Raw genomic sequence first — 26,088 nt, forward strand, 5'->3', positions numbered from 1 at the left:
CCTTATGGACAGAGCAGCAGATGGAATTTAACACCACTTACTGTGCGACTAATAGATCTGGGAAGGAAAACTCCAGCCCTTCCAAGATAATTCTACTCCCTTCATAAAGTTCTGGAAGTGCAGACAGCTCACTGAGAACACCATCCCAAGCTAACAAATGTAAACAAGTTTACCAGTTATACAGGAGAAAACATTTAAAGTCTCTCTATGCTAAATGCCATCAGTTAGTGTTGAACCCAAGATAAGTATGATTTACACAGCCTGGACAGGGCAGCATGGATCAGCTATGAAACCACACTCACATAAGGCAAGACTGAATAGACTAAAACAAACCCTGAGTGTGACTGCAGGGGACAGAGGTTTATAAAATAACTGACAAGGCTTGTAGGAAAATAGTTTATTGTTTTTTTATAACAGGAACTAGACAGTTGTCAGACAGGTTTAATATAAAGAAGGGAAAGTACTGTTGTATTCCCTTCAAATTTAGTTTATTAAAACACAAGTCCACAGGAAAATAAATACCTAGGCAAGACTAGCAGGCTATAAATATTGACGACTAAATACCCCATTTAGCCTAGATTTAAGCAAAGATAACCAGAAACACTTTGTGGCTAGATGGGGGTTAAACCTGACCATGTGTTTGTTCCATAAATCCACACTTAACTCACTTTCCTCTATAGGCAGTGGGGAAGCACCTGGCAGCTACTTTAACAGTATTTTATATTCTTGCTTGTGCATTTTAAGGTACTAGTGGCTAGTAACAGGACACACAAATCACTTCTTGTTAAGACCCACCATTGAGGAGTAAGTTTTTAATGTTTAGACATAAGCACACAAAAGCTTTCAATCACTCAACACTGATCTTGCTCTTCAAGGATCTTCACACTGGTTGTTCTTTACAGGGAGTATTGCAACCTTTTGCACTTTTTTTTATTTGAAATGGGCAGGTAATGGGATTCTTTGTTCTTTAAAGTTTGAGACCTTTTCACTAGCTGGAGAACATGCAAATAGCACATACAGCCTAATGAAATGACTTGGAAGTTGACTAGTTGATCTCAAAGTGCTTTTGCATTCTAAAATACTTCAGAAAACGAGGATCAGGTAGTCAGAATAAAAGATGAAGATTACAGATGCATTGAAAATGGCCCACTTAAATTAAAAATTAAGTTTATCAAGCGTGCACATCTAAAGATAATGTTTCTGCATGACAACACAAGTATTCACATCCATAAAACAAACCCAAGCCTTCATACAGGAAGTACCTGAACAAGAAACCTTCGAACACGGACTTCTGGTAGCATTTTCATTTTATTTCAATTAATACATATAGACATAAGTTACAGCAGTTTGAGGAAACTTGTTTCAGCAAATGGCACGGTTCCTGTTTAAACATGATCATTGAAGATGTGCAGTTTTAGCCATTGCTGGTCTCAATTCCACTTTCAAAACAACATATTACAGGTTGTAGTCATCTAGTATGAATTCAGAAATCAGCAACTCATGAAATCCTAAGCTGATGTTTAATATCGGTTCAAATCCCTTGCGCATGCTGCTTTCCTCCCTGCAAATTTTCTTTAATTTGCAGTCTGCATCACATATATACAAGTGGTAACTGGTGGCCTGAGGTTGGGTTATATAAACATGCTACATTAAATAACCCTTAAGTCAGAGCCAATTCTCAATATAATTGTCTTCATTTGTGCAGGACAGGATTTTCCTTTCCCATACCACTAGTATGGATTCCATTCCACAGGACAGCCAGATTAGAGGAAATGTTAGAATAAACTGATCCAATAACAATCACAAGCTTTCCTCTGACTTTTTTCTGATTTGGATTGGCTAAATCTGTATGAAGTCCTAACAATTACCACACAGGTTTCCACTAGTCCAAACTATTGCTGGAGTTTTTGTTTTCGGGTAAGGAATAAATTAAATTTAGATATAGAAGGCAATACATCCACTAATATTTTTTTAATCCTTTTTTATGCAACGTACCTGGAGACCAACCAATTACAAGGAACTCTTTTCATTCAAGACATTTATCATGTAGGTTCACATAAAGCACCAACAGACTTGAGAAACCTGAAAAAGATTTACACAAAATTGATACCAAGACTCAGATAACATGACAATCTGATAACAGTTCAAACCCTACCTACAAGCTAGTAATAAAGTTGATGAAGCAGCTTCACAAAGTTCATTAGTTTCATGAATGTGTTCCTCTCAGCATGATCCAAAGAAGAGTTTCAACCTCACCTCTGGGTTTGAGAGAGATCTTTTATACCCCTCTGGGTTGGCCACTTAAGACACTGCCAGACTTAAGCGGGCAAAGCATATAAGGGGAGTAGATTAAAGCACCTTTTTTTCTTATTGAAGATTATTATCTGAACTTATTTACTCAAGAGTTACCACAGTTTGCTTGAAATTTACAACTTATGAAAAATCAAGTTTTAAAACTATTTGCAATTGTCATTAGACTAGAGCACACTTACCTTCTAGCAGAAGGTATTATTCATTCCTAAGAAGTTTTGAGCATTGCTTCTAATTTAGGTGTCATCATCCATGTCTAAAATATTTCAAAGTTGCTTAGTACCTCTATACAGCACAAAAAAGATGAAATTAAATTACATATTGTAATTTATATTGTCTTATTACAGACGTTCTGAAAGCCACATTCTACAGAGTTGCTATTAGGTTGAATTAGATTTTCTTAGAAGTCATGTTCTACAGTTGCAGAAGTCGTTTTCATGAAGTTTGTTATCAAATCAAGACCTAAAGGAAAAGGTAGGCAATGGTTTAATCTGTTGAAAAGATTGTTTTAATTAGCCCATTTAAACTACATAGAAGTTCTTTTAAAATACACTACTGATCAGAAACAATGGAAAGTTTATTAAGCCTAAATTGTTTAAAAAGTTGACGCTACCCTGAAGCTGTACAATTCCAGACTTAAACTGACCTTTACCAGCCTATTCATTGCTACCTTGTGCCTAGTTACACATACCTTGTAACAAATTATACACAGACCTCAACGAAGACAGACATCAAAAGTCACTGTTACAGACATACTAGACCACCAGGCCAAACGCCTACATAATCAGTGACGACTTTTTGTTTGAAAAGTTAAATCCGTTTGAACTTAAGTGCCTACAGCATTCAGCACCCTAAACACTGCAAGTTATGACTGTAATTTTCTTGATGTAGACTAAAAAAAAGAAACCACTGCACTGAATCCGACTTAAGGTCTGTACAGCTCAACACCTACCATTTAGAAAAGGAAAGGGAAACAAACGTACACAAACCCTTCTTTGTCTCACAGTGATACAGACCAGTATCCTCAGACATATGTTTGTCTTTAGGTGGTACAAAGTCTCAGGTTCAAAGCCCTCCGTTTCTGAAGCCCAAAGCCTTATCAGAAGAGGTGAGATACGTGACGAGGTCGGTGTGCTCCCTTACCTATAGGCGCTCAAAGGCACGAGTCCAGGTCCCCAGCGCTTCCCACTGGGAAGGCCTGCCCTGTGCATTGCCTCCTGCCCGGGCTGGGAGCAGCCGAGCGCGGCAGGCCAGCGGGCAAAGCCTTCGGGGTCATCTGAAGGCCTTGCCAGGACCGTGGGGCGCTTTCTGCCGCCTTCCTCCCCGCCGGGCGGCCGCCCTGGGGGTGCGTGCGGCCTCCGCCGCTCCCTGCGGCAGAGAGAAATCTAAAGAGAGGGGCAACGAGGGGGGCCGGGGAGGGGGGAGGGACAGGGACGCTTGTGCCTCACGACAGGATGCAGGGCGGAGGCGAACGGCTCCGCACTGGGTTTCTGTGAGGGAAAGGCGCTCTATCCCCCTGTGTTGACTCCCCAGAGCACCGCCAGGCTCTGGAAGGGCAAGATGTGAAGGGAAGACGCGAGAAGGTCCAATCCCACCACCCCAAGCCTCCCACCCTCCGTCAGGAGCCCGGGGCTCCTTCTGGGGAGCAGCTGCAACAGGCTTACCGCAGCGAAGAGCGGCAAGGAGAGAAAGAACGCAGCGCCTCCCGCGGCCTTAAATACCGCCCCGCCGCTCCCGCGAGACCCCGCGCGGCGCCCGCGCGGCCGGAGGAGCCAGCGGGAAGGGCGCCGCCGCCTATTGGTCGAGCTGGCGCACGTGACCCCGCGCGGGGGGAGCGGCCCGCGCGCCGGGTCTCCCCGCAGCCGCTGAGGGAGGGGCGCAGTGCTGCGCTTCCCCCCGCGGCCCGACGGCGGGGGCTGCCCCTGGGAAGGGGCGGCCGGTGCCAACGGAGCGCACCGGTCAGGGGTGAGGGGGCGGCCTTCTGCCTCCGTGAGAAGCGCCCCGGTTGCTCAGTCGTGCTCCCTGCGGCAGTCAGTCAGGGGCGGACCTACCGCCTGGGTCGTGACGCGGCCTTTCGTCCTGGTCGGGACGTAACTGCCGATCTGTGCCCGGGCCGAGCGCTGGGGGCCCGGAGGCCTTCAGCCTCCAAAGGCTAAAAGGCAGAGAAACAAAAGCGTCTGCGGTGTGAAGTAGCAGCCGCGTTAGCGGCTTTGAGGAACTAAGTACCGTTGATCTCTGTCTAAACTCCCATCTAAGCCCTGCTTTAGGAGGCTTAGGATCTGCCTGCGAGGGCAGTGCAGCAGGCCCCAACCCGCGCTAATGCCCTCGCTGCCGTTACAGCAAGTGCCGCTGGCTCCAGAGCGCGCCTGTGCCGCCATTCCCGGGGCAGCATGGTGGGACCAGGCCTGTCCTGTCAGTGCACAGCGTGGATGCAAAACATGGCTGTTCCACCTCAGCTGAGATGTGTTGCTGGCTGGGGACACTACTAAGACGTTTTAGGGTGAGTACAAGCAGATTAGCGTAAACTGGGAATTGGTAATTTGTAGCACAGACACTTTGAATGTTGCCCAGCAAAGCTAGTAGGGTAGGAACCGCAACATCTTGGTTCCTGTGGAGTTCCGAATTCAATGAAAGTCCCTGGCTTCACAAAGAGGTGAATATATTTCTGATAATTCTTAGCTTCCTGTCTCAGTGAGAAACGGTGTGTATTGCCTTATAGTGAGTTGCCACAGCACAGCACCTGTAAGTGTGTGGAAAGAAAATTACAGGTTGGCCCACTACCCCTAAGTTTTCTGAACCCTGCATTTAAATTACCCTCAGCAGAACTAAACTGACCTGATTCAGCCAGAAACCAGCAATCACATAGTTGCAATGAAGGGATAGCTCTAGAAAGTGTTTCTTATCACTTCTAGTTACTTCTTCTGACTAATTATTCATACTTAAAACATTGTTGCAGGTGTAACCCCTGTGCCAGTAAATTTATTGTGAGGACATCAGGATTCGGAAGCTGTCTCAGAGCTCTAGGTAAGTCCCTCTCTGGATATGAATTTGTAAGGCATGTAGCTTCAGGTTATTTCAAGTGGGGTTCTCTGCAATGACCATTTTCTACAGCTAGGCAGGTAAGTCAGATCAGTCCTTTCTTGTCATATAGCCAAAAAGATGAAGTAGCATCCAACCTTTACATTTTCACCACCTGTGTCAGTGGGATGTATGTCAAGCTCAGTTTTTTTCTTTTCTAGTACAGAATGTAAGCTGGCACCTCTGTTAGCACAGCAAACCAGTGATCAGTATCCTTCCCAGATGAGCATTTTAATAATTCAGATAAAATCCTACGTGCACAAGCTTTCTTCTGTCTACCCCGTACAAACTTTGCATTGTTTGCCTCCCCTCTGGCTCCATGAAACTTTCTTGTCTGGTAGTGGCACAAACTCAAGAGCAGGAATGCAGAGGCCACCTTCTCTGTCCCTTCCCAGACCTTCCCTATAGAATAAATTTCTGTCCTAGCAATGTTCAAATGGGAATTTGAATCTCTTTACATGCAGGTCAGGGTGTCCTGTTTCACTTGGGCAAGTGCTGCAACCATTGAGTTACTACCTACAAGACTGCAAGCGGATCTGCTGTGTTTCTGTTTTGTTGGAGCAAACGGGCTGCCTCTTTAACTTCTATCTGAACAAACTTCTTAGCTGGGCACTGAGTCTGCCTACAACCCTGGGTATCTTGGGGACTTGTGGGAAAGCCCATGTCACCAGTGGATCTAAGTACAGCTTAATTTTGAGATGGATCCTGGAGAGATCCAGGAGAGATGCAAGTCTGGTCATGAGCAGAACTTACAGGAACTTCAGTTGTCATGGAAGCTTCACCATGAACATGAAAATATTTAAGGGAGGAGGGGGAGAGTATGTATAGTTGGTACAAAAACTACACTTAAGAATCAGATAGTAAACATGCTAGTTTTATTCCACACTGATCACCTAATGGTGAAAAAGAACATTTGCTTCTTTGCAGTGTGAGAAGTTAGCAGGTTCTAGCAGGAAAAGCTGTCAGGCACCTGGTCAACCATGCCAGTAGATGTTGCCAGGTCTGTTTATGTTAGGACACTTCCACTTTAGGTGGTCGTGGAGAAGAATATCTGAAGGTCTGCATTTTGAAGTTAGCTAATTGGCAGTGGGGTGCCTTGGTTATTTTGTGGATTTATTGTTGAGCTTTTTAAGGAGTTTGCAGTGATCTGAACTCAATTATTCAGATCTTGAAGAGTGGTGCTCTAATCAGCCAAGTCTTTCTTTGTGGAATGCATGAATTTAATCTCAAAGTCACTGGCCTGATACCTCTCAGCTGAAAGACTTTGGAAAAACATTTGTTCAAAAACATCATGTTAGTTTCACCAAAATGCACAACTGTCACTAATGTTTCATTTCAATGTCACTGTCTTTTTCCACAGTAATATGAAGGAAAACCAAGCAAGAAAAATCCATTGCGACCATCAGTCTTTGCAGATGGATGACAGTATCCATCTGCATTAAATAACTGGCAGATTTTGGACCTTACAATGCAGTAGCTTTTTTTCTGCCCTTGATTAAAACTTTGAGATGGTAATGTAATAAAAACATAATCTGATTAATTTATGCCACAATTTACATAAAATGAAAAGGCTATTCTAAATTCATGCTGAAAATAAACTAAATGCCACTTACAGCCTGTCTGCTGTCACAATATCCTTTGTGTTTTGTCCTCAGAATGTATGTTAGTTAAAATTAGTCTGTAGAATAGAACAAAAATAATAAATAAAACCATTGGAGGAGAGAAGGGCAAGCCAGAATTGTTATTTCCTTTCCAGAGGCAGAAATAGCAATACATTTCTGTTAGAAACATATGTTTTCTGTTATTTTTGCTCAGTGAGTGTCTTTGTGTTTGAGAAATCACTTCCACAGCTAAAAAATTTGGTTATCTCTTTCTAGCCAATATGTATGATTAGAACTTAAACGGGATCTTTCCAACTTAAAGCACATTTTTATATAGCTAAGAAAAATGCTAGTGAACTTCCTTGCTGAATAAAATACCTGATAAAGAGGCCATTCTTCAAGATTCTACCTTACAGAAATGTGGGCGTGTTTTCAGTTGAGTAGTGAGTGTCAGGAAAGATTAGTATTATGTAAACTGATGAAGCAATATGCAGAAGTTCTCTCATTGTCATTGTTCAAAGCTCCTAACAGAATATTTTTGAAACACAATTAAGCAGCAGGGAAAAGGCAAGAGTAAGATATTATGAGATAATCACTCCTCTAGGCCATTATTGAGCATTGAACTGATCGTAAAGGCCTAAACAGCCTCTTCATAGAATAGGCTGTTTAATGGTTAAGGCTGTAGAACTATTAGCCCCTTTTATCTACTCAGTCAGCTTTTGGTGTATTTGACATCAATGTATTTGCATCTGTCTTATTCTGCGGCCTTGGGCTTTCAAATCTGATGGCTGGCCAAAAAAAACAACAAGTCAGCTGCTGTAAGTGATTTTGGTTTTTCCTGTGAAATAGCAATTCCTGAGAAAAAGGAAAAGATGGTATTCCCTCTCTGTCAACTAGTATAATGTATAATTAGCAAAGATAAGGGAGATTCAGAGATCAATTTAGTGCAAAGTTTTATTTTCTTTGTTTCATATTTGGTAGGTGTCAGTATGACTTGTTAGGATTCTAAAGATAAAGTTTTACCATATTTTAAATCAAAAGAAATAATTTCTCAGGTTATTTTAAAATGTTGGGTAGGGGTTGCTTTGAAGCTGACAATCTTAAAGAAGAATAGTGATTCCAAAGTGTGTGTGCATGTGTGGTTTGGGGGTGGTGGTGGTGGTGGGCAGGCTTTAGACTAAGAGGCCTCCAAGAGAATCCCCACATTTTGTGTGGATTGCCATGAATTTTACATGGACTACAACTCACTCTAACCATTAGAATTTCAGGTGCAAATAGAGGTTTCCGTGGACCTGCTATGAGGCATGCCCTACAACCTCAGTCCAAGGACTGCAAGTTGGCATTTGGCATTGTACTAAAGCTCCTAATCTGTTCTGCAGTGGGGGCCAAGCTTCATGGAAAATTCTTCGTCCTCATGCTTGTGTCTACATATTTGCCATTCCGTTAAATTTTATTAATTTTTAATTAAATTTTAAATTAAATAAATTAAATTTTATTAAATTAAATAAATTTATTAAATACTGATACTTTTTGTAAAACATAATTTAATGTGAGATACAAAATATCAAAAAAGTCTGTAAAATTCTATATATACATTGTCAGCACTGAAAATATTTCAGGTACCTGAATTCTCTTTTAATTCTTATTATATATTCTCCTACCTTCCAGAAAACCTGAGTATTGTTTTAACTGCCTTTTTCGCTAAAATGCCCTTTTAATTGCCTGGAAATATATCCTAAGTTTGATTCAGTTCCAAGCACTTGTTCAGCAAAGCTGATGGATGATGACCCGTTTCTGGACCAGAGTTTATGACAAGAGAAACATAACCCTCCATGGAGTTTTCCATGACTTCTGGAGTGAAAATGCAATATCCTCTTTGTAGCATGGAGTGAGCAGATATTCCAGTCCCAGCTTTGCTACTAACTTTCCTGTATAACTTTGAACAAGTTGCTAAATTTCTGCTGCCCGTTCTCTTGCTTTGTAAAAGAAGCTAATGTTAACTTGCCACCCAATAATTTAACAAGTCTGAGTGAATGTTTGCAAAGTACTCTTAGAACGTCAAATGGAAAATGTTATGAAAGTCCAAGCCTGTGCTAGCCAAAGAGGATATTTACAATAGGTTCTTATTTTATGTAGTGAAATAAAAATGTTCAAGCGTATAACCAGATGAGACCAAGACCGATCTAAAATTAAATGCAGAAGGCATTTTTTGACCTTTCAACAGAAATTATATAAGCACTCTTAGGTTATAAATAGTCCTTTGTTTTCCTTCTCTTTGTCTAACACTCGGAAGAAACACAGGGTTAGTTGTTTGTTATGAAGAGATAGGGCAATGCTTTAGAGTGGAAACAATTGTTCACTGTTCTTTATTTATACAGTTCCTATAACATTTGTAACTAGCATTTGTTGCTTTTCTTAGCACTTTTTTATCTTCAAAAAGCTACAGAAATAGACTTTCTAGTTCTGAAAATGACCGCACCAGAAGAAAACCAAAACACTAGCCCATTTCAAGTGTGAAAGTTTCTTTCCTCTTTCCTGGTTTGATATGTGACTGACGAGCAAAAAAGCCAATCTAAACTATTGTTAAACTGGCACATAAACACTTGTATATTATTTCCTATTTTTATGATGAATCCTCAGAAATAAGACATGAAATGTGTCCACCCTTAAATAGAAGTATTTTTATTAACATTAAGGATAATTATATTGAATTCTTCACAGAATGATGTGTGTGTATGTGCATATTTCCAAATATGCTTAGTTTCAAGAGCAGTCATTTTCTTGAACAACCAATAAATGCTTAATTAATAGCAATTTAATTTTGTATTTCAGAGAAAAAAAAAGTTTAACAAACAGAAACCACCTGAAAACTTACCCTGGAGTCAAGTAATTGGCATCAGTGAGAACACGGAAGTATGAAAGCACTTTTTTCTCTTTCTTTCTGAAAATATTTACCTTTTTCTTACTCTTTTTTTTTTTTTTTTTTCTACTTTGTATGGTTTCTCTGGGGTTGGCACTATGGGAATGATGTCCTTGACATTAAAATATATGTGAGGTAAATGGCTTTATTAGTTACCACATTTTGTTTCATTTGAATTTTTAAGCAGCTTTCAAACCCATTCATTTACTTAATAACTTTTCACTGACAGCAAGGACGATTCTCTACAGTAAAGTGGAATAAATGTGCTGCAGCAAAGAATACACAACTAGGCTTCTGGAAAAAAAGGGATCTGAGTTTAAAAACCAGCTATAGTGCAGTACTGTCATTCTCCACAGGCTACTTAGAAATGCACTGGAGACCAACCAGGCCATGACTGCTTCAGAACTGAGGCTGGGGGTGGCCAGTCCTGAAACAATACTTCACCTTAACTCCCATTTCCCTTGGTTATGTCAAGAAAACCTGTGACATTATGTATAATCCCGTCCTCAGAGTTTAAGCAAATTAAACACTTGGGGTGAAATTCACACATAATGTAAGACCATGAACTTCATAGAACTATACCAAAGATTATTCTTTTCTCAGTGTTACATTATTTGATGGCTCTTTTACATAGTGATTTGTGGATTTATGAAACAGTTTAGTAGCCCCGACAACTTCATAATGTCCAAAAATCTTTCTCCCATCATGTATTTGAAATGTCTGCAATGTTTTAAATATAATTAATCGAAGTTACTGGGGACAGAAAGTTCTGTTGCTGTGACAACACAGTTTTGAGTTTCTTTGCTAAAACTGTCAACAGAATGCCAACTGATGCTAAATTTGATACCATTTCTATGAAGTGGACAATCATCCACAATGAGCTGCATTGAGACCACTTACCTAACAGTATTCTCAGGGCAGGAATTTATCTTTAGATGCTACTGCTAATGCCAGATTTTTATTAATAATCATGGACCTTTTCTTGAAATAAAAAAAAATAATTACTGACTTCAGAATGGTTCTGGTAAATAAAGCCTGTGGGGCCTGGCTTTATAGACTGAAATTATTATATTCTAGCATCATGAAGTAAAAAGCATAGCCAAGCATGAGTGTGCCATACTTGCAGGTGCTGTCAGAAGCAGAGGTGCCTATAGAAACATTAGTAGTTCTCTCTCCATTGGAATGATTTCCCTACCATAGCAGAGGAACAATAAACAGGCCTTAAGCTCCTGCTGAAAACAGCAATATCTGCTAAAGAAAAGGGGACTTCTAAGATAAGGCATTGCCCCACCTGAACACCGTTCTTGCTTCTCTCAGAGATTTGCTGTGTGGCCTCAAGCTAGCTATTTAACAATCTTGTGCCTGTTATCATGTGTGTAAATGTAGTACACTTATACTGGTCTACCTTGGGGAAAGGCATGGGCCCCGACTGGTGTTTGGAGAGGAACAGAGATGGTTGCATTAATGGTGTCACATAAATGCCACGCGTTATGAACTTGGGCCCAAAGATGTGTGGTGTGGGCATGGTCCCAAAAGAGTGTTTGTGAAGGTGTTGTCTGCAGGAGTGGCAGCACCAAGCACCTGCTGTGGGCAGCAAATTACACGCCAGCCTACTCTGCTGGGGCTCGCTGTGCCTGGGCTCCTGCGTACCTCAAAACTGGTGGAGCGAGCACGTCCCGGTACAGCGCAGCCGTCACTGGCACACCGCCGTGCCGCCCGCCTGGACTCTGCCCCCCGGCCCTCACCCCGCTGCCGGCCGAGGGGATCTCGCACGCCCCGACAGCCTCGCAGCCCGGGGCCGTCCCGGGCCCGGTGATAAAGGCACCGCCGCTCCCCTCGGAGCGCCCGTCCCGGGCAGCCGGCGGGGCAGCCCCCGCGTCCCCTCCCCGCCGCACATTGGCCGGGCGCGGCCGGGCCCGCCGGCGGGGCCCCGTGCGGTCACCGCCTCTGACCTTCCTTCCCCCGGCGCTGTCACCGCGGATCAGCGGGCGCGGCGCTGCAATGGAGCGGCGAGCAGCGACGGCAGCCGCCGGGAGAGGAGGAGGAGGAGGAGGAGGAAGGGAGAGATTAGCGCGGTGCCGGCTGGCGCAGAGGCGCGGCTGAGCGCTCCAGCGGGAGCCCAGGGCCCTGCGGACCGTGCGAGTCAGCGGCGGAAGGAGCGGAGATGCGGCGGCTCCCGCCGCGCTGCTAGAGCTGCCGGCCACCCGCCCCGGAGGGGGGGAGGGCAGGAAGGTCCGTCCTGCTGGCTGCTCTGCGGGCGCAGAGGGCTCCTGTGCAGTCCCCTCCTCTTGCTTTTATCCCAGCCCCGGCGCAGAAGCCGCCGCCGCCGCCCCCTTTCCCTTCCTGCGCTCTTCCCACCATGAGCGAGGCTGTTTTCACCTTATAAAGATGGCGGTGTGGGATCGCTGCAACCTTTAGACTAATGACTGTCAGAAACATCGCCTCCATCTGTAATATGGTGAGTGCTGGCGGCGGGCGCGGCGGCGGGGGCGGCACAGCAGCCCCTCCGGGGGCAGGCCCTGCTGGGGCCGGCGGAGGGGCGGCCGGGGGGCTCCTCCCAGGGGCGCCAGGCATCCCTGCCCCCGGCGGCGGGGGAGCCGGGCAGGCTGCGCCGGGGCGGGCCTGGATGGAGTTGGCCGCCCGAGAGTGGCGACGTCCCGAGGAGTTTTCCCGGGGCAGCCCGGGAGTGGGCCGGGGGGACACGGAGGTGCTGAGCCGGTGCGGGGCCCGTGGAGCTGGGCTGGCCCCGGCCGGTACGCCTTGCAGACGGAGCCGCAGCCCGCCCTTCCTCCTCCCGCCCTAATAATCCTGCGAAAGGACCCCAAAGTTGGGCTTTGAATCCGCATTAAGTCAGTGACCCCATTTCACCCTCACAAGCAGGCGCCCTGTGGTCTCATGGGGCCAGGAGCTCCCCAGGTTACACAGAAACGGAGGATGTTTAGATGCCTGATAATACGCTTTTGGATCCTGATGGTACCTGTTCTGGGAAGTCTTGGCTTTAGAGCTAACACCAGGGTTTAGCTTCTACTGCATGGCACTCCGGGAGGACTGCTGTTTGTTAAGGACTCGTGAATCACTTAGCTTTCTCTAAAGCAGACTAGGCAATTAGGAAGGAATAAGGAAACTGATATTTTTGTTTGTTGTGTTCAGATTTTGCCATTTTCCTCCTTAGGAACTGTTGAAAGGACACTTTCTGCGTTGTGCTTGGGTCTAATTTCAAGCCTAACAAACTTGGAGCATCTGATTGGGTTTAGATTTTTGAAACTTCTTAGTGGGAGAAGGGAGAGCTCAAACTTTGTAATTTGTCTGTCAAAGGTTTATTAATACAGTGGGGCAGTAACAAACTTGCCAAAGAAATCGGTGTGGGCTAAGCGCTCCAACGCAAACAGAAGAGAAGCCTATTTCCACACGTTTTGTTGTTTTAGTCTGTATTTTTCCCCCTTATTTCCAGGTTCTTCAAGAGCAGCTACATGCAGTTGCCACCTTCCCTCCATGTGGTGCCCCAGCATGCCTTGTGCTGGTGATGCCACACATACCGTTCATCTGCCCTGGAGACAGAGCCTACCTCTAGGGTAAGGCAGCAGGCACAGCCCCAGAGGCCTGGCTCCTGTGCGGTCAGCAGCCGTGGGCTGGGGGAGGGAGTGTGGATTGCAAGCCTGCTCCCCTTCCACATGCCCACGCTTCCACTTAAGTGGGCTTGCTCTTTTGTTTCCAACCAGATGTCCAGGGCATCCCACGCACAGTTCTGATTTAAGTCCTAGTCCTCCCTTTTGAAACGCCTGCTCTGAAATGCAGAGAGGGAGTGTTGGATCTGGGGTTGAAAGAACTTAATACAAAATCCAGACTTGGGGTAAAATGATGTTGGTGCTCACCATTCTTCACCAACACTAAGCAGCTTTCTAAACTTCTCACTGCTCTTAATGAATTCCAGTCCTGTGGGCCAGGGATACTGCAAAGAAAGGTTTAGGAAACAGTACAGGAGTGAGGAGAAAACCTGGGTGTACTTACCTTCCTTCTGAGGTAGGCTCCGGTTTTTATTGCTGGTGAATGGTGGGTGTGATGCCCTGATGCCCTGCAGACTGCGTAAGAGAGCACCACATGAAGGGGAGCTGGAGACTCTTGGGTGGTTGAAAGACTTTCGCGTTGGCATACAGTACTAGGAACTCCACAATTCATGTACCTGTATATAGTACACTTCTCCCAAAGACTGAATGGATTCACAACAAAACTCATGAGGTTGTGCGAATGGTGTGCTGCTCAGCTGTTGCTGCCAGTATATCCTGCCAAAGTAGCATCCGAGGAATGGAGAGACTGAAGGGAAGAATTAGAGCCTCAGGCAGAAGAGGCATACAAAGGCTCATAGTTCAAGGCCAGTACTGTGACAGAAGGTGAAGTTGGTTTAACAATGGTGATGTTTTAAAGCTATGTATTCCTTGTGGTCTGTGTACTTAGTTTTTAGAGTTGTGTTGTGCTGATCGCATTCAGTCTTTTCTGGATAACCCACAGGGACTAGAAGTTCTTTTAGGAAAAAAAGCTGAGATTTTCAGACATCTACAGGAATTTGAGGCTGTAAGAGAAACATAAATTCTTGGAAGTATTTGCAACACTGCATTATGGCTCCTCCAAAATATGTCTGCTTAGATGAGGTGGTACCGGACTTGAACTCAGTGGTCTGTAGGAGGAGCTATGACAACCCTCCATAAGCATGGGACTTGGGAAGGTTAGAAAACCTTTTACCTGTATAACACCTGAATATTTGCAGGACTAGTTTGATTTAGGGCATCTGTAGAAATCTACGAGACAAAAATGTTGGATTCCAGACCTTGCTCCTGCACTATAACATAGTGCTTGAAGAATTGAACTACTTACAATTTGTGGAATAAGAAAAATATGCATAATTCTTAGGTAATATAATATATTTTGGTATATAATGCTGCATGATAGTATGTTTCTAAGTTTTTAACCTCATTGAACATAGGAATGAAAAAAAATTTGCTGTTCATCTTTTTCCATTCACATTCCACTTGAGAGTGTTCATAGAGATTTTGTTGTTGTTGTTTTTTGTTACATCTTGAAAAAAAATGGATGATGCCTGGTTGATTTTATTGGGGGGTGGGGGCTAGGGGCTGGGGGAGAGAGACAGAGGTGAGGATTGGTCCTGAAATACTTGTCCTTCTCTGAATGCAACATACATTATGTTTTCAATGGTAGTCTTTTCTTGACAAATTTTTTTCTGTTTGTTTGTCCAAATACTTTCATGTCCTGAAGGGGAAAAACAGATGAAATTGAGCTGAATGAATTTAGCTCAGAGGAACCTGGCTACTCAGCATTTTAGGATGTATGTTTGCTATTCAATTGACTGCCTGAGGTCTAGTATCTCAGATTGTCATGTTGGTCTCCTGAACATGGTAGAGTTTCAGTCTTTTCCAGAAAGGATCAAAACAAATGTACTGAAGCAAGGAAGCTAGGGACAGCATTTAACCTGCTTGCAGAAGAGATCTAGTACTATATATATTCACTGGGTAAGCTCTCACATGCTGAGGCAGACACAGTAGGAGCTAACCGTTAAGAAAAAATGTTAGGTGCAAAGTTTCTACTTGGCACATTTATTTCTAGTAAATATTAAAATGCACAACTTTCTAGAATTAAACAAGATTCCTTTATTGTCTTTTACGAGGTTCATCCCCCTAGTTATAGTAACAATAGTCCTAGCTATTATTCACTGATTTGGTTAATGAGACCAAAGAGTTAAAACTTGTTCTGCTGGGGTGGAGGGGATGAAGGCAACAGTGCCTGAAGGAATTGGTGGGACTCTTATGTGGACACAGTGGCCACCCTCACTGAAACGGGAGGTCTAGTCCCCAAGTTCCTCTTACCTGCCTTGCAGACACTGGGAAAGTTCATCCACTCTGCGTGTGAGGTCCACCACAGAAGGATGTATACAATAGGTAATCAGCTTTTATGTAGGACAGGTATAGTAGATGTGAACAAGCATAAGATACGCTCAAGAAACACTGTTTAAGGAATACCAACAGCTGGTACCATGTAATCCTTGCAGACTGTAGCACAAACTAGGGATGTGCTTTTAGCCTCTAGGATGCTGTAATCCTCTTTTTTTATTGTTTCTGGAGATAACCTGATGACTCAAGTACAGAATGCTGCTTCAAAGGCAGATAGGCATACTGGCATTTAAGGATCATTGCTTACTGACATCCTTTGCAATATGTTTCTCTGTTGATGAACTTTTGGTACAGCCTTGAGTTCTGAGTTAAACTCGTGCTGCAGCGGTGCCCCAGGTATATTACTGTTACGTGCAGTGAAGGACATCTAACCATTTCAAAATGTATTGACATACATTTTTACAGAGAAGACTGACAAGCTCCGTGGACCCTATCTCTCCTAAATACCTTTTAGTATTCTGCTGAGAACAGGTATTAATCCCCCTTTTCATAGTTTTGGATTAGTATTTCAAATAACCTGATCTGCACTTCAGAGCACTCCTCTGTCAATTTCATAAATAGGACATTCTGAACACAGTTGGATCACTTCTGATGCAAAGTATCATCTGAGATACCTCACAGTTGCTCCTGGTAGTTGCTGTATAGATATCTTTTGGGAAAAAAAAGTTGCAGTTCCTCAGATTAATTTGGTTCTTATTAATTGGGCTTTCATGTTACCCGTTCTTCTTGTAGTGTCTATGAGTTTCATAACAATTGGTGGTTTTATTTGAGAAAGCATTCACAAAATTCACCAGGAATTATGTGAATACCTGTGAATTTCAGCTTTTTAAAAACAAACAAAAGTTTCTAACCATCCTAGAAACTAGTTGTAGGGAAAAGCCTAAAAACCTGGGAGTCTCTGCTTTCAGGAAGCGAGTAAGAATAACTGTTGGATTTTTTGTTTGCTTGCCTGTTTTTAATGTCATGATTTTAGAGACTTATTGCAGGATATGTTTGAATATAGGGCACTGGCAGAATGAGAACTCAAGCTACAAACAGATTTGGAAAATACTTGATATAAACAAATTACAATTGTAATGCTCTAGAAATAGTCAAATTCTGCTTTGTACAATAAGTGTATTGCTGGATTACAGAATTGATCACTATGACTTTCAACTGGATTTATTCATTTGGACAACCTGTGGTGTATATTTCTTTGAGATTTTTAAAACTTCTCATAAACAGAGATTAAGGCAGAATAATACATGAAGATAGTAAAACAGCTATCCAAAGGCATATTTAGATTGATAAAGGAAAACAGATTTTTACATCTGACAAGGTTAGTTCCAGGCAGTTCAAACAATGCATTTTTAGAAGTATAGTCTCAAGAGTGCACAATTTCAGTATGACACATATAGAAAACATAGAAATAAAAATATGAAAAATATAGAGAATGTGAAGTTTACTTACTGTAATACTTTTCTGAAGTAATGAGAAACTTGAGAGTATGGCTGGAAAATGGATACTGGACTGGCAAGCAGGAAGTGTTTATTCCATCAAAAGATTGATTTTTTTTTTTTTTTTTTTTTTTTTTGATAGAGGAGGACATGCAAAGTGAGAAACATCCTAATACATCATTTCCTATGTATGACCTGGACTAATGACTGAGATTTGTCTTGTGTAAACACCTTTTTTATGGCTAAAGTAGTGATCATTCACTTACTTGTTTAGAAGATAGGGACAACAGGACAGTTTGTCAATACAACGTGTAATCAATGTGTATTTCTTCTAGATGCATAGAGTCTGGCTTCAAGTTGCTGAATTAAGAGCAAACCAGTGGTTCCTTTATTAAAGTATTTAGCATAACCTCTTAATTACAGCTCAGCAAGTCTGAGTAAGTCTGAATTGTGGAAGAAATGGAATTAAAAGCAGACTCTGGACCCTGATTAACTGTGTGTGGTGGGCAAGTGTCACGCAGGAGGTGAGGTTCTGATGGACTTGAAGAGCCACAGTCTGTGGAATGTAAATCATGGCCAGTCAGAGAAGCAGTCAGCAAAGTCTCTTCTGCTGAAGTTCCTTTAGCCTCATGAAGCTGTCCTTGGCTGCCTGTTTGGTAGATACTTATACACATTTATGCATGTTACGTACTCTTAACACCACTGTACATCAGTACTTCTGCAGAAGGAACGAGCTTACAGCTCCAGTGTCAGGGCTCCATTATAAGCGCATTCTTGGGTATGCTCAGCCTTTGCAGAGAAGACTGCTTTGCTGATGCTTTCAAGCCAGCCATTACTGGATATTGAGTGTTGTGGTTATTTAATTTGATGACCTAATAATGGTTGCATCTAAACTCCTAGGATAATAAAGTCTCCAACTGTCTACTGGAATTCCATTTGATAAACCTGTATTATTTCTGACGTATGCCTGTCAGACTTGAAGATTTCCAGTGATGGTGACTACATCATCTCTCGAGGCAGTCTATCTCAAGGCTTCAATATCCTTATGACTAGAATGTTTCCTAATGCCTAACCTGAACCTACATTACTGTAATTTGAGCTTGGTCCACCCTTGAGATCAAGAACAGGCTAGTTCCTTTCAGTAACAAACTATGTACTTGAAAATATTGTCATGCCCTGCCTTTTCTGTCTTATGCAACACAACCCTGTTCAACCCTTTTTTTATAGGTCATTTTCTCTAGTGTTTTGTCATTTTGACTGCCTTCTTTCAGATTCTCTCCAGTTATCTTCATCTTTCTTGAAACCTAGCACCCAAACCTGGATGTCTTACCAGTGACAAGTGAAACAGGAAAGTTACTTTAAGAACTTTGTAGACTGCTGTCTGTAAGAATTTCATTATGTTGTCAACATTTGTTGTTGTATTTTTTTGAAATTGCACAGCATAGCTAATGCTTATTCATCTTATACTACACTATGATACTGTGGTCTCTTGACTTTTTTTTTCCTTTTTTTTTTTTTTATTTTTAGCAGTACTACCTTAGCTCTTTGCCATTCTGTACATGTACAGGGTACAGGTGATTCTTCTCTTCATGTGCAGAATCTTGCACTTGTCCCAGCTTTTTACAACAATTCTCTAGAAGAAAAACAATACTAAAAATTGACTGTCAAAACCAATTTTGAATTCTAAACATGTCTTGCAACATAACTGCAGCCCTCATAACTCATGTTACATTGAGATTTAATGAAGATATTCTTTCTTCTGTCTCCAGGTTATCAAAGCATACTCCAGCTGGTGCAGCTGTGATGAAGTCTAGAAGGTGCCTTGCCTTTAGAATGTTCTGAGCCACCACGTATGCTGTCTGGGTGGCCCAGACAAAAATGTTATTGAAGAAATTATAGTCTGTAAGCAAACCTCAGTCTCTTTTTCACTTGTGATGTCATCTTGAGGTTATGTCTTCTGAAGAAGGAAGCTGGCCAAAAAAGAAAAGTTTTTGCTACTTGTTCCAGCAAAAGCCTGAGTGCCACTAATCCAAGAACAATTAAGCTGGGAATAGAGACAGACTCATGAAAGAATACTGAGTTGCAGTTTGGTAAAGGTTGTCTAATCATGGAAACTTTAAAGGTCATTTTTTTTTTAAAAATACTTAAGGATGTAGATACTGTACTTGTAATACTTCACTAGAACCTCACTTCCAGTACTTGGTTGCTTTATGCTTTGTGAAAACCAAGTTTTATAAGCTATATAAGACTGAGTGCCTTAAATCTTTATTCAAGATTTAAGGTTCAGGATTTCAGGCCTCTCAATTTTTCTCTACTCACCGCACAGTAAAGAGCTAACTTATTTAAGGTATATGTAATACTGAGATCTGTGATTAGGGATAGTTTAGTACATCCAGCAAAAAACAAGTTAGACATCTCCTTTCAAGGTTTTATCATTTGCATTAATGATCAGAAAACTCTTTGAAAAAAACGCACAAAAAGTTTATCTAGATACATTGTCTTAGAACACCTTTCCTCTAAAAATATGACTACACAGTGGTTTTTTTGTTAGCTAGTATCCTTTTGCTGTTTACTATGATTTCCTGTGTTTTTTGTAGCATTCTCTCTTTTATCTTTTTTCTTGTGGCAACAAAGACCCAATATAGCTTAGCTGGAGGAACAATAAAGTATTTCTTTGCAGAAAGAAAAAAAAAAAGCTGATTTGGTGAAGTTCAACCATCTTGTGGGACTCACACTTTAAAAATTACAGAAACATTTCGGATTTGGCATTTAATATCAATGAGTTGGGAGGAAGGCTGCTTCAGTGGTTCCAATTACTTACCATAGGTGCAGTTGTCCCTGAGGATGGTCACAGTCCAACACTGGGGACAGATGATGTGTCTGTTGAAAGCAGTTGCATATATACTGCGTGGTGTGATATTGCTTGCTCTTCTCTTACTCTTGCTTAATTTGTGTTGATTCTAAGTTTGGGGTTTATTTACAGTTGCTTCCTTTCTTTTGAGTTATCCATCACTGCCGTTTGTTGGCCAGGAGGCCTTCCACATCTTTCTTTATCTTCTTTTTCCCTTCCCTCCCATATGCTTTGCTTTCCAAAATCCTGAAACTCAGGCTGCCTGACCCTGAAGCCATTTCTATTTTTATTCTAATTTCTCTTCTACCAGCCCAGACATCACTCTCAGTTTGTCTTAAGTCTTCAGTTTCTCCCTTCAGGAAACAACTTGTTTCTAGCATGTTGCTCTCACTTCCCCTGAATACTACGGAAAAAAAAAAAAAGTAGTTAACAGCTGTATATGATCTGAAGCCCTTTGTCATGGACCAGCCATCTTCTTTCATTGATCTCGTGTTCTTCATATATTTGTTACATTCCTGTTTTCATTGTTCAATTTTTATGTGGTTTTTCTTATATTTTTAAAATTTTCTTGTGAACAAGAGATTTCTTGTTATTTCTTAGTTTGTATATTATTTGTTGATGGTTACTCATGCTGTGTTTGCGTTTATTTGGTGATACCTAGGTAATAAGTTTTCCATAGGTGACTTATGAAATGTCCTAATTTTTTTACTTGACTCATTTACTTTCAAATAAGCACATGCATATTTCTAGAAAGTTAGTGCCATTTTTTATAGCTCTGTCACAGTAGAAAATCTAGTCTGTTTTCTGCTTGCAGTATCTTTCATATTAGCTCTATTACATTTCTCATCCTCCATAGAATAATTTTATTTAGGTTATTTTGCCACATGTGACTTAATGATCTAATCAGATGCCTTTTTCTTTTTTTTCCCCTGCACTGTTACTTTATTTACATGCTAAAGTGCAAAGGAACAGGAGGTTTTTTTACTTAATCTGTTTCATGTGATGCAAAGAACAAATGAAACTCTTAGCAACATTATTAGAAATTTCAGCTGAAAAGAAAACTGGCAGACTTACCCATTGGAAGCCCTAGAGCAAAATAACAAAAGGAAAAAATACAGGTCATATGGCCAGAAAGTTTTTGGAGTGATGCTGTGATAGAAATTTTGGCTTAGCCTGAATTGACCCATGCTTGGCTTTGTCTCCAACTGTATGTCTTTGCTGTTTTATAAGGGCTCAGTACTGATTGTTGAATTAAACGGTGAATAATGGTTGTTGAATTAAGTGGTAAAACTTCAGAGAAATCAAGGTTTACCAACACCACAGAATACATAGTAGGAGTTTCCACATTGACCTAGTTCTTGTTTTCATAAGGTCTGGCCACCACAGTTACCTTGTTGCATTTCCATCATTAGTGTATACTTTTAAGAAGGAGCCAGTCTCTTTTATTGTCTGTATACCCTGATATGAATTTATTTAATAGTCCCAGTTCATTGACTTATGTCTGTCCTCTTTTCAGGCTCTGTGGCTGCACTGCCACTCTTGCTGTTTTATTATGAAACTACAGTAGACTCAGCTGCAGTAGGATATTGCTCCCAGCTGAAGCGTGGGACCGCTTATAAAGTCATAGAGAATGGATTGCTTTAAAAATGTTTGAGCAGGTTTTCACTGCAGAAGTGACCAAAATGACTCGCTGGGAGTGGGAGCAAGAACCACCATGCTTAAAACTATGTTAAATAGTCATGGTTGATTTTTGCTGCAGATTAACCTCAATAGGCTAACATGTTTTCTGTAATTGATATGGTTGGTTTAAACTGAGTTCTGAATCATCTTTAACACATCTCTAACAACATATTTTTCTAGTTTAAACTTGGCTGGGGTGTACAGTTTCTGGTATACTTTGGTTGGAAAAAATTCCACATATCAACTGTTTCTTGAGGAGATGGCCGATACAAAACATGTAATGTATGTGCAACATGGCGTGGTTTGAGTTTACTAAATTGTCTACGTTTTTTCTCCATGTGAGAAATATATCCTGCTTTGAAGTATTAGGTCTCTGTGCTTCTTACCCGTTTTCCTACTCTTCTTCTTCTATGAATTTAACAGTATATTTTTGGAGACCTTAAAATAAACCAGACTGACATTGCCCTTGATATAAGAAGGCACAACTCCTAATGAAGTCCATGAGAATTATGTCAGCTTACCCAAAGACTGAATTTAGCCCCTCTCTTTCATTGGGAAACCAGCACACAGTGCTTTGTTTAATATTTACAACAGCCAAGGCCTTGTTTTGGGGAGGTAAAGCTCCGTGACAAGCTGTTACTAAGAGTACAACTGGATGTACTTTGGAAATTTCCATGCAATGTATAGTTTTGTATGAAGATCAGTTAGTGCACATCATGGATTTGTTTGGTTTTCAGCGATAATTTTGTTTGGTAAATCCTCTTTCTCACAATATTTACAAGACAATTTAAATGCTAGAACGGATTTGTCAAACCAGATGGCATCCTCCAAAGTAAGAAACCCTGGCACTGGAGGAAAGGCAAATGAGTAATGTAGGAGCAACTAGTTAGCAGAGCATTTGCATTCTACTTGTCTAACAGCACACACTAACCTGTATTTTATGAAAGAGTAGGAGGTTACTTTTTAGAGATATTATTTTCCATGAATTCTAGAGGGAGAATTTTTTTCAGTGTGGAAAATACTTCCTGCAAAACTGGAAAAACACCCATTTCATTCTTATGTTAGGGAGCCTGATTAGAACGCTAAAAGTGTAATGGAAGAAAACCTTTGCTTTGATCTGAAAGCTATACAATGAATATTAATATGAAGATGGTTTTCTTCAGAAGCTGCATTAATCTTCTGTAGTCATGTTTTTCTTTTATCAGTCAAGGTTTTGAGGGTAACAGCGGCTGGTTTTTTTGCTGTTGATATCAGATAGACAAACGTCTATCAGTTTCCTACCTCTTGGGAAGCTGGATGCTTTGCTGAATCTATGCATCTTTGGCAAGGCTGACTTTCCAAGCAAAGAAACTAATCTTCATATGGAACTTACATAATTATCACACTCTCATCTCCGTTGAAAGGTAGCCAATAAATGCTTTGCATACATTATTCATTTTTCCAAGTTTCTCACTGAGGCTTAGCAGAACCTGAATACCCCTTAAGCTTTGCATGGAGTCTTGTGCAGGTGAAGTACTTCAGTCTCAAGGGGAATGTCCGGGAAATCACATACACTTGGTCTGAGCAATGAGCTGCATGTATGGGAGGAAAGAGGAGAGACTGGAAAGAGATCTGATAAGGGGATGTGAAATACAAAATATTTGGATCTTTCCTGGAAGCTGTCAACTTGAAGGAGCTGTTTTACTTTCAAGACTTGCAAATTCTCAAAGAGCACCTGTGCTTAGTTTCACACCACTGATTCTGTTGACTTAAATCTTCTTTTGATGAGCTGACATGAAATAATATTCTAATATAGCACACAGTGCTGATGGTAGGTGCAGTAAGGAAACACAAATCAGGCTTTGGGGAGAAGGTGGGGAAGGGACACCAGAATTATTGAATTTGATTACCCTTAGCTTTGTCTCAAAGCAAATGATATATTGAACATGCCTCAGGAACCCAGGAAATTTCAGAAGTGATCAGATGTTTTACATGTTGACATGTTTACAGAGGCGTTTTACATGGGTTTATGAAAGTCAACCAACTGTGCTGTTCTTGTGTGGTGGAAATTCTAAGGCATAATATATTAATGCTTCACACTGCAGAGCATGCTCAGTAGGGAAATAAATGTATGATGTCAATAAAGAAATTATGATGCAGACTAAAAATTGGCTGATAGGTCTTGAATCAATTTATGTAGGGAATACTTGTCCAAATACAGCATTTTTCGTGAGGTCCTACAGTGATCTGTGTGCTTATGGAGTGGACAGCAGTTACGACATTTGCTCTGGCAGCAATCTTGCTTGCTTGCTTAGTAGTCTGAGCTTGTTTAAAAATGTGTATTTTAATATCGCAAAACTGCAGGTAACATACAAGATTAGTAGTTTTACTTCAGCGAGCAGTAATTGTGGAAGCAGCTTTGCTGTTGGAGTGAAGATACATCTGGACATAACTTGCCACACAGAGGCAGTGACTGAGAGATGGAACAGTGCTTGGGCTGATGCACCCTTTGGTGTCAGACAGCACAAAACAGCAGATGTTACACTTGCTTTTAATATTTGTGATGTTGTTACTAGAACCGGGTGCCAGTCTGAAGCCCAGGTGTTGTTAAAGGCTGCTGACCAATTCAAGTCTTACATCTAGGAACTGGTTTATCCAAGAAAACTTTAAGAGTTTTGCTTATGATCGACAAGTATCTCTATGAGGCAAGAGGGTAACGGGATCTGGCTGTTCGCAGACACAGTAAGAATAAGGGAGAGGTGGGTGTAGGGAGAACCACTGTTGTGACCTGCTCAGTTCTACTCAGCCGTTACTAGAGTATCCAGGCCAGGCCAGCTCCCCTGTCTAGAACTGCAAATATTTTTATTGGCTCATGTGACTGTCATGCTTGCCCCTAAGACAAGAGTTAGCTTGGCTAATTGTAGCTGCAAGGAGAAAAGGAGTTTCTGACTTGACGCTGTCCATAACTTTCTTTTAGTATCTTAATATTCTAAACAATCTCTTCTCTCTTTTTTTTTATAGGGCACCAATGCCTCTGCTCTGGAAAAAGACATTGGCCCAGAGCAGTTTCCCATCAATGAACACTACTTTGGATTGGTCAATGTAAGTACCATTTTCACTAGGCAAACCATATAAACCATATACAGAACTGTGGCTTTGATATTACTTGAACTTTGGTTTGTTCTTTTTCTTTCTTTTTTTTTTTTTTTCCTCCCCCAACCCTTTTCTAAGGTAGGATTATCTTTTTTTGAAAAAGTGCTGCTCACATTCCAATTTTACATAAAACGGGTTGCAAAACTGTATCAGATATTTGAAGACAGCTTCATACGCCCACAGAGAAAACAGTTTACTGTTCTGTGAGTGTTTCCAGGGATTAGAATTTGAACTTCAACAAATTTAAAAGTCTGGTTTAGCTATGAAATGTGAGGGAAGAAGTGACGGAAGCATGTACAAGCTTAGGAGCAGCAGTCTGCGCTGGGGACACTCTTAGGAGGAGCTTTGTTATCTGACTTAGGAGAGAATGAGTGAGAAGAGTTTAATCACTTGTTTATTCTCATATAAATAAAACAGATACAGTAATTCTTTCCATTGAAAACATTAGTCATTCTCTACTGAGCAGCTTACAAGCTTAACGAAATCCACTACAATAAATATATCTCTTACAAGTGGAAACTTCTGCTTTGTATCCTAGTTAATTTAGAACACCATAGTTTTTTCCTGTGAAGTGTCAGATGTGGGTGTGGAAATATATTCCTACAGCAGCTGCATGGCAAAATGGCTGGTATGTGACAGGGGCACAGAAGCCAGAAGCTGAATGAAGCAACGAGTTTTATTGTGATGCACAGGGATTAAGATTGTTTTTAATTTTATATGGCAGTTTGGGAACACCTGCTACTGTAACTCCGTGCTGCAGGCATTGTATTTTTGCCGGCCATTTCGGGAAAATGTATTATCATACAAGGCCCAACAGAAAAAGAAGGAAAATCTCTTGACTTGCCTGGCAGATCTTTTCCACAGTATTGCTACTCAGAAGAAGAAAGTTGGAGTTATTCCACCAAAGAAGTTCATATCAAGGTTACGAAAAGAGAATGGTAAGTGTGAAACTGGGATTCTCTTAGACATTCACACATCGATCAGGAGCATATAAATAAATACTGGGCAATGTGGTCATATTAATCAGATGCTCAGGTTAGATTTCTAAGTTGCTTTTAGTACTTTTGGGGGTTTAGATATGAATATTTTAGTATCTGTGTACATGAGATTGTGCTTGAAA

At 41.4% G+C, this 26,088-nt stretch overlaps 1 protein-coding gene, 1 long non-coding RNA gene and 1 other non-coding gene across 5 annotated transcripts in view; 1 reads left to right on the plus strand and 2 right to left on the minus strand.

Annotated features, from left to right (window-relative positions):
• Positions 1-1,289: 1,289 nt before the first annotated feature.
• On the minus strand, positions 1,290-4,069 carry LOC130146687 (uncharacterized). 2 transcript variants are annotated; one of them, XR_008820983.1, is made up of 4 exons: positions 3,975-4,069; positions 3,454-3,678; positions 2,493-2,595; positions 1,290-2,082 (listed from the first exon to the last, which is right to left on the minus strand). It is a non-coding gene; the product is annotated as an uncharacterized LOC130146687 (long non-coding RNA). The 2 variants fall into 2 exon arrangements; XR_008820982.1 differs by having other exon boundaries at positions 3,454-3,991.
• LOC130143983 (small nucleolar RNA SNORA26) lies at positions 2,213-2,330 on the minus strand. Its single transcript, XR_008819969.1, has one exon. It is a non-coding gene; the product is annotated as a small nucleolar RNA SNORA26 (small nucleolar RNA).
• An 8,161-nt stretch (positions 4,070-12,230) lies between the features above and the next one.
• The window catches only part of USP46 (ubiquitin specific peptidase 46), a 31,647-nt gene continuing 17,789 nt past the window's right edge, over positions 12,231-26,088 (plus strand). Inside the window, exons 1-4 of one of the 2 annotated variants that reach the window (XM_056333106.1) lie at positions 13,387-13,468; positions 14,146-14,159; positions 24,837-24,917; positions 25,693-25,906. In XM_056333106.1, the coding sequence (XP_056189081.1) occupies positions 13,402-13,468; positions 14,146-14,159; positions 24,837-24,917; positions 25,693-25,906 (376 nt within the window). In that variant the 5' untranslated portion in view covers positions 13,387-13,401. Of the gene's footprint in view, positions 12,368-13,386; positions 13,469-14,145; positions 14,160-24,836; positions 24,918-25,692; positions 25,907-26,088 lie in introns of those variants that run through there. The other variant, XM_056333096.1, reaches the window with a different exon arrangement.

The sequence above is a fragment of the Falco biarmicus genome, chromosome 1, assembly GCF_023638135.1.
Source record: "Falco biarmicus isolate bFalBia1 chromosome 1, bFalBia1.pri, whole genome shotgun sequence".
Lineage (NCBI taxonomy): Eukaryota > Metazoa > Chordata > Aves > Falconiformes > Falconidae > Falco > Falco biarmicus.